This window comes from Electrona antarctica (assembly GCF_951216825.1).
Source record: "Electrona antarctica genome assembly, chromosome: 5".
NCBI classification, from domain to species: Eukaryota; Metazoa; Chordata; class Actinopteri; order Myctophiformes; family Myctophidae; genus Electrona; species Electrona antarctica.
The window spans coordinates 30,820,686-30,829,656 of NC_136810.1; the positions used below are offsets into that span (position 1 = coordinate 30,820,686).

At 48.1% G+C, this 8,971-nt stretch overlaps 1 protein-coding gene across 1 annotated transcript in view; it reads right to left on the bottom strand.

The window, feature by feature from the left end:
- Nucleotides 1-279: 279 nt before the first annotated feature.
- The window catches only part of LOC306923596 (kelch repeat and BTB domain-containing protein 13-like), a 9,545-nt gene continuing 853 nt past the window's right edge, over nucleotides 280-8,971 (bottom strand). The window contains exons 2-7 of the mRNA XM_079501781.1: nucleotides 6,116-6,367; nucleotides 5,499-5,680; nucleotides 3,614-3,916; nucleotides 1,917-2,222; nucleotides 1,482-1,638; nucleotides 280-850 (exon numbers count right to left, since the gene is read on the bottom strand). Of these exons, the coding sequence (XP_079357907.1) occupies nucleotides 605-850; nucleotides 1,482-1,638; nucleotides 1,917-2,222; nucleotides 3,614-3,916; nucleotides 5,499-5,680; nucleotides 6,116-6,367 (1,446 nt within the window). The 3' untranslated portion in view covers nucleotides 280-604. The remainder of the gene's footprint in view (nucleotides 851-1,481; nucleotides 1,639-1,916; nucleotides 2,223-3,613; nucleotides 3,917-5,498; nucleotides 5,681-6,115; nucleotides 6,368-8,971) is intronic.

An 8,971-nucleotide genomic window follows, 5' to 3' on the forward strand; every position in this document is an offset into this window, starting at 1 on the left:
CTGGTTGGCATATTTTCGAACTGCATCAGATACTATAGGTCAAAAATATGGTCGTGGCGAGCAATATACACATTTTTGTATGCACTACATCCATGTGTTATGTGTGAAATGGATTCTATCATTCTAGGTGTTGTTCAGAATCATGATGGCTTATACAAAGTGACACACACACACACACACACACACACACACACACACACACACACACACACACACACACACACACACACACACACACACACACACACACACACACACACACACACACACACACTTTATTACAATACAAAATAGATGACATCATCTCTCTCTGGGCCTCATTCATTTGAGGTGTGATTTACACCAAAGAATGGGCGTGCGGCGAGATCTTCTGCATTTATCATTCCAGCGTGACTTTGGACTTTGACGTACTGTAAACGTACGTCACACCAAAAGGCTCTGTCTGCTGCACCCGGTTTTCCTTCATATACACATCGGAGCAGCATTGTCTGACCAGCTGACAGGCATCTAAACATAATGGACATAATGCACGCTCCCTGCAGTGTGTTCTTGCCTAACATTGGTTTTCAGTGGGTGAGCGAGGTCACAGGTCAGAGGTCACAGGTCAGAGCATAGCGTCCACAAAGCCCTCAGAAGTGTCCAGCAGTGGATGTGTGTGCTGGTCCGGTTTCTCTGGTGGAGTGACCGGGCCACTGACCGGTCCGCTCCCTCCGGTCCGGGGCAGCCGCAGCAGACAGGTCCACAGCGAGCCGCTAGCGGGGAAGCCCTTCATCTGCCGGCGAGGTTTCCAGGCCTTGCCGCCCGACTCCACGCCGTACACCAGGGTCAGCATGTGCTTGACCGTGAACACCTGATGGTCAGTGGGTGTAAGGTTAACCCACTGAGTTCATGATAAGGTAATGATGATGATGATGATAATAATAACAAGTAAGACGCGTAAACGCGGGAAGCGAACGAAGCTGTTGTGGCAGTCTGACACACACACACACACACACACACACACACACACACACACACACACACACACACACACACACACACACACACACACACACACACACACACACAGAGAGAGACCTCTGTATCGTTCCAATTTCAGTTCGTAGTTGCCCTCTGGTGGCGGGCGGGTGGTGTTACAGCGTGACACACAGACAGACAGACTGACACTGACAGAAAGTTTCGACCAGCTTCTATAGTTAGTGCTCACTTCGTTCGCAATAATAATAATAATAATTGATCTGCTATTTTCAAAGGATTTTTATACATTTGAAAACTTGAAATTGAGACATTCTGCACAATGAGTATAGGCCTACTTTTGCTTTTGGCACTTTAAGTACATTTTGATATACTTTTGTTCTTTCACTCAATTTACATTTTGAAATCCAGACCACTACTTGTTAACGGAGTATTTCTACATTGCAGTATTCTTGATACTTTTACTTAAAGTAAAACATCTAAGTCATTTTTTTCCACCACCACACCTGGTCGCCGCGCACAGCGGCAGTGAACAGCGCCCCCTTGCTGTTGACGTACAGGCCGGGCATGGCGCTCCACTGGCCCGTGGTCAGGTTGTAGCGCTCCATCAGGCAGCGCAGGAAGTCATCACCCGGTCCGTTACGCATCACATACAGGTTGTCCCTGTGGGGGGGAAGTGGGAACCAAGTACATTTAATTTACTCAAGTACTCTACTTAAACCACATTGATTGCCATTGACGTGATACATTTCATTTACTTAAGTACTGTACTTAAGTAAAATTCTGAGGTATTCAAGGGTCAAAAATTACCCCGGGTCTTAGCCGTAAGTTAGCGAACGGCGATCCGCACACCACACGAGCCATGAATTTTGTAACCGTGAATTATAATCCGAGACATAAGGCTTTTAAAAATCCACCGACCATCTTGTGGCCATCTCTACCTGTGAGCCACCATACAGTGTCCGTAACTCTGCCTTCGTATCATGGTGGTGGTCAGCGTCCATACGTCCCGTCCCGCCTCGTACTCGTAGATGTCGGTGGTGTCCGGTGGTCGCCAGAAACACACGAACATGCGGCGGCGAGCGACGGCGCAGGCGGCCGCGCCCACGGGGCGGGGCGTGGGCGCCACGGACGTCCACTCCCCCGTGCAGACATCGTACGCCTCGGCGCTGGAGACCGTCTTCTTGTTCACCTCGCCTCCGACCGCGTACAGACGGCCCTCGTGGCCCAGGAGGGTGAAGTCGTACCTGCAGACAAAACGATAAAAAGAAAGACCTTCCATCTCCGGTTTACTTCCCATATCAGCGTGAAGGGGTGCATGTCTTTGGTCTGACATGCAATAGTCTGTCACCCTACCCCAAACCCTGACCTAACCTTAACCGCACATGGAAGCCACAGGTGAGTCTTAACCGACCACGCATGTGTCTTAACCGGCCACTTATGTCGGAGCCACGGATGAGTCTTATCGGGCCACGCATGTGTCTTAACCGGCCACACATGTGTCTTAACCGGCCACACATCTGTCTTAACCGGCCACGCCTGTACTAACAGTCTGCATGCCGGACGGTTGGTATGTCGGACCAACGTATGTGCCCCCTGTGTGAAGTGGGTGGACTCCTTTTTAGGAGACCAGAAGCAGGTTGGAGTTTATTCATTCTAATGGGAGAGTGAACGTGAACAATATTATTGTCTCCACCAGGCCGAAGGCATGGGGAGCAGTGGTGTCATGCTCGTAGAACGCAGTACCACGCCATGGTACCAGTAATTTTTGACAATTCACGCGCAGGGCACGCGCGTGCACGTGCCTGCGTGCACGTGCACGTGGCATCATTAAAACGCTGTGGTACCAGTAATAAAAACACCATGACACCACTGATGCAGGGGAGAGAGTATGTTTTGCACTCTGTCCGTGTGTGTGTGTGTGTGTGTGTGTGTGTGTGTGTGTGTGTGTGTGTGTGTGTGTGTGTGTGTGTGTGTGTGTGTGTGATTGTGTCCGTGTCCGTCCGTCCGTCTGTGTACAGCTAACATTGGCAAGTTTACAGGATTGGCCCGTTTTGAACAAAAAGCCTCAAATCATGAACGCAGCGTGCAATTTACATCTTTTCACAGACGTTCCTACTAGGCTGAGGAATATATTTCTTTTCACATTGGCCAACAGGTGGATTTTTGCAAAACACATTTTTGGAATAAAATGCATCAAATCATCCAATTCACCCATTGTCAGCCTTCTGATTGGACCCTGATTGACTAACCAGCAGGCTCTTTCTGCCTTGTTCCGCCCTGGTTCTGCCTTGTTTATGTTGAATTTGCTAAAACATTTTTGGAAAAAACTAAAAACAAACATTATGCAGAGTCACCGTGCTGCACCTGTTATGTTCCTTTTTACTGACACCAAGTTTAAAATAAGAGTTGAATGCACAGAATATCAATATACGAAGCAACTGAAAAACATGTTATTTCAATGGTAGTGGATGGAGAGACAGGATTTTTGTCCAACCACGAAACTGCAACCAATGGGTGCGAAGAGGGGCACAACCACGGGTTTCACATTGGCCTATTATAGCGCCACCAGGAGGCCACAACCTGACCTGCCCTGGTGGAGACCTGTGCCCCGAGGGGCACTTTTTCTAGTTTGTACCTGTGTTGTTGAGGTCCCGGCATGGTGCTCCAGGCGCCTGTCTCGGGGTCGTAGCAGAAGCCTCCGTCCACCGCGGGCTTGCCGTAGCCGTAAACCCCGCCCACCACGTAGAGGCGGTTGTCCAAGACGGCCACGCCTGCCAGGGCGGTGCTGCAGGCTGTGGGCAGCTCCGTCAGGCGTCTCCACTCACCCGCGGTCTCGTCCAGGTGGCACACCAGCCTGATGGAGTCCCGGAGCTCCGCCACCGAGGGGGAGTGGGTTCCCAGAGCCACATAGGACGCTGGAGACAGAGACTCCACGTATCTTAGGAGGGTTATTATTATAGGGATGTTGTTATAGTCAACTGAAACGAAATTAACAAAATAACCAAAACTATAGGACTGAAAAGACATTTTAGTCGACTGAAACGAAATTAACAAAATAACCAAAACTAGGACCGAAATCACATTTTAGTCAACTGAAACTAAATTAATAAAATAACCAAAAATATAGCTGCAAGCAGCGATTAGACGGGGCCAAACAATAAGTAAAATCACACCAGTGTGAAGCGTGTGGGGGTCCCCGGGGGGTCCGTGGAAGTTCCAGACCCACATGAACACGGCCAGGGTCCCGGCCCGGTTCCGGCGAGCCGCCCCGTGTCCGAAACGGTGGAGAAATTACAGAGTTACCGTGTGGGGGTCCCTGGGGGTGCCCGGAACATCCAGACCACCAGGAACGTGCCCAGGGGGCTGGCCTGGTTCCGGCGAGCCGTCCCGCTTCCGAAACGGTTGAGAAATGACAGAGTTACCGTGTGGGGGTCCCCGGGGGTCCCCGTAACATCCAGACCCCCAGGAACGTGCCCAGGGGGTCGGCCCGGTTCCGGCGAGCCACCCCGCGTCCGAAATGGTTGAGAAATGACAGAGTTACCGTGCGGGGGTCCCCAGGGGGTCCCTCTACTGTACTGTACTGTACTGTCACTGTACTGTACTGTAACACCCAGTTAATATGTGTGTGTGTTAGGCTGCGCAACAGCGCAACAGTGACAGTTGGTTGTGAAATCCAATCAAACACTATTTCGTGCTCGGACAGACCCAGCCAGCCAGCCAGCCAGCCAGCCAGCCAGAGACACACATAGCTGTCTATATAGACAGTGGTTGCACCACTCAAAAAATATATATAGCTGCAAGCAGCGAAAAGAAAAATCACACCTGTGTGCACTGAGCGGTGCAGGCTGCTCAACAACACCGCTGGCTGGCTGGCTGCAGTTAGATCCTAGCGCTAACGTACCACAGTAGATCCTAACGCTAACGTCGGTACCTCAGTAGATCCTAGCGCTAACGTCGGTACCTCAGTAGATCCTAGCACTAATGTACCTCAGTAGATCCTAGCGCTAACGTACCTCAGTAGATCCTAGCGCTAACGTACCTCAGTAGATCCTAACGCTAACGTACCTCAGTAGATCCTAACGCTAACGTACCTCAGTAGATCCTACGCTAACGTCGGTACCTCAGTAGATCCTAGCGCTAACGTACCTCAGTAGATCCTACGCTAACGTCGGTACCTCAGTAGATCCTAGCGCTAACGTACCTCAGTAGATCCTACGCTAACGTTGGTACCTCAGTAGATCCTAGCGCTAACGTACCTCAATAGATCCTAGCGCTAACGTACCTCAGTAGATCCTAGCGCTAACGTACCTCAGTAGATCCTAGCGCTAACGTACCTCAGTAGATCCTAGCGCTAACGTACCTCAGTAGATCCTAGCGCTAACGTACCTCAGTAGATCCTAGCGCTAACGTACCTCAGTAGATCCTAGCGCTAACGTACCTCAGTAGATCCTAACGCTAACGTACCTCAGTAGATCCTAACGCTAACGTACCTCAGTAGATCCTAACGCTAACGTCGGTACCTCAGTAGATCTGGCGGGAGGTTAGACTCTGCCTCCTCTCTCAGGTCGTCGTAGGTGTCCCGTAGGAAGTGGGCGGAGCTCTGCTCCAGCACCCTCAGGCCATAGACGGAGGCCGCACGGTACGACAGAACGCAGTTGTCCGAGTCCAGCGTGTTGCAGAGGTGGCGCTCTAGCGGTGCCATCTGGAGGAAGTGTTGATTTTGAAAACAGCAAATTTTGATTAACTTTTTTGTCGTAGTCTTTTGAATACATTTTCATTTAGTCAACTGAAATGTTCGTCTAATTAGTTAGTCTAATTTTAGTCGTTGATTAAGTCGACTAAAATATGTTTAATTGGGCCTTGATGTCATCTGATTTTAGACTTGGTTGCATCTGCTATTTTCAGAGTGCAAACAAGCATAACATGACTTGTCATTTAGGTCTCTCTTCTCCACTAGTCCCTCCCTGTAACATTTTAGTCTAGTTTTAATTTGTCGACAAAATTGTCAATACATTTAGTGTCTTAGTCTTAGTCATCACAGCTTAGTTCTTATTTAGTTTCTAACTTTTTATTCAGAAAAAAAGGTATAGTCGCTTAAAGAACTTTTTTTTCCCGAACAAAATCAACACCACTATACCTGAAGGAATGCGGCGCACTCAATGGCCTCCACCAATTCGTCGGGGTCATCGACCCCACTGAGGGCGGGCACGACCTGGCCCCTGCAGACGGCCATCGCCAGCAGGAAACCCCGAGCGCTGAGCCCTCCTTTCAGGTGCAGCGAGTCCCGGCCACTCTCTGCCATGCCACAGGAGAACAGCGCACGGAAGAAGTCGCTGCAACTGGCCAGCAGGGAGCGCTCTGCCGTGAACCAGCTGTCCTCCACTCTCACCTGTGGAGAGTATGCATGCGTCACTTTTTCCCCTGCAGATGATGAGTGATGTGTCCCTAATGAGCTGCCACCTTGAGAAGAGGGCCTGAACCTATTGGCACCTCGGAGGCTTGGCTACCTGGGGGCCCGTTCCACGAAACTTGGATTAGAGATTATACCGGGATTTAACCGATATCCTGGTTTAATATATCCTGGATCAGCGATTAACCGGTTTCATGAAAGCTGGTTAATCTTGCCAGATTAAGTTTGCCAGTTAATGTTGAGGCTTCATTTAGTTTCATGAAAGCAATGCCACACTAGTTACCATGGAAACTAATGCTGTGGATTTAGCCTGCTCTGGACCAGGCTAACAGCCAGGTTTAACCTAATCCTGATGTCTTTACTGTTCATTAAGGAGTCAATCTGATCACAAACCAATGATTTTTTCCCACACTTATTCAATTCGGACACTATAACAAAATGGCGGAACCCCAAAGTAGTGCACTATGGGGCATAGGGAATTAATTCGAACGCAGCCCAGGCTCTGCATTCAGCCAGGCTTTATGATCCTGGCTCGCCAAATCCGCCAATTCTGAGCCTCACTTGGCTTTAGTGGAACGGAATAAACCAGGCTGTAAAGACCAGGATTTAAAAAACCTGGTTTTGGCCTAAATCCTGGATTAGTTAATCCAAGTTTCGTGGAACAGGATAAAGCTCAGTCTCTGCCTGGACTCTGACAAGGAAAAATTGCTATGCGTTGGTCTTCCCTCCAGCCGCATATGTTATATTCATCATGTCTGCTTAGTTTCGTTCGCCATTCTGTTGTAACCAATCGCACTAGAGCCACTTTGTAATTTATTTGACTTTTGAGTATTAAAGAAATACTCTTTTATGAGCGGTGTTGTTCTTTCATGCATGTTACGAGCAGTAAACCCCTAGACTTCAGAACAGTCCGTAACAGCTCCATATATGCAGATCTAGGTGATGGTCCAGTCTTCTCCATGTATGGCTATCCAGGGTTTGATGAGGTCAGTGTCGTGATCTTCATATATGGGGACGGCCATATATGGTGGCGTGACATGTCTATATGGAGGCGTGATGTCACGAGGCGTAACCATATATGCAGGCATGATGTCACGAGGCGTGACCATATATGGAGGCATGATGTCACGAGGCGTGACCATATATGGAGGCGTGACCGACCGACCGACCGACTGATGGGAAATCAGGTTTTCATAGTAAATTGCGAACTATGGTCGCAACAACTGTCATGGCAGATTGGTTATAACCGAAACAAATGTTGGATTCTCAGGAAGTAAATTCCTGTCCCAGCAGCCCCAGCTCTTGGTACGCAGAAGCGCCTCCATGGCAAACATGGAATCTAATGCGGGTTTGAGTAAAGGGTGATGCCCCCCCGTCACTGTGTCACACTGCCAAGGCGGAACCCCCTTCCTTCTATGCTTGTTGACAACGCCCAGCCCTGAACATTAGCAGTAGCACGAGAGACCTGGACCACTACAGCGATTTTATGGAGAAAGTAGTAGTAATAGTTTGACAACGGCGAAGCCCAATGGGACAATACTTTTATCCCCATACTATCCGCACTATTGGACCAAACTGTTTAATGTTTGTAAACAAACAATAAATAGCCATGGTTTCACATAACGGCGCTCGTTCTTCACAAGAGGCACTTTCCCTTGTTTTGATTGCCTTACAAAGTTAATGTGTACATAAACTTTCAGATTTAAAGTTCTCGCCCCAGGGCCATGGATGTTAGAATTGTGCTCCTCGGGTATTAGCAACCGTGCATTCTGTATTCTTCAATAAAAAACAGTTTAATCCGATCCGTGGCCAGTTTCTCAGTTCTGCCGCCATGCTTTCAACTACGCACCCATATCGTTTAGGAAGTGTATTGCACTCGGATACATTACAACCTTTTGAGAAAATGGCCACCGATCAGATTAAAATGTTTTATATTGAAGAATACGGAATTCATGGGTGCTAATACGTACCTACCCGTGCACAATTCTAACATCCGTGGCCCTGGGGGGATAACTTAAACATTTATGTGCTCAAAACAGGGGCGACACGAGAAGCACTGTTACGCCCACCACACACAAAAAAGATACAGTATATTTGCAATATAGATATACCGTATGCATACAGTAGCACAATCATGTTAGCATGTCAGGTGTCCCATTATTTGTCCCATGGTCAATTGGTGACTTGGTCTGGTATGGGTTACAAACGTTAAATTACTGCATGTACCTGTATGAATGACAAATAAAAATGCTAAACCCCTGTCCGATACATTTTTTTGTTCATTTGTTATCTGTAAATAAATACAAATAAATACATTATTCAACACAGCAGCTGTACATCAATTCTGCCTACAAAGCCGGTAGGGCAGAATATATTGGTATATATTTGTGTGTGTACACGTGCGTGTGTGGCAACAATTTTGTTGCCACACACGATATTTGTAGTGTACTTAGTTCCAAGCAGGTGTATAATAAACGGTATAGTGTTGGTTAAGTGTAGCGAACTTAAAATACAAACCTTTGTATTTTAATTTCCCTTTTGGGGTAACGGCACTTAATACAGTGTTGTTTAAGTGTAGCGAAA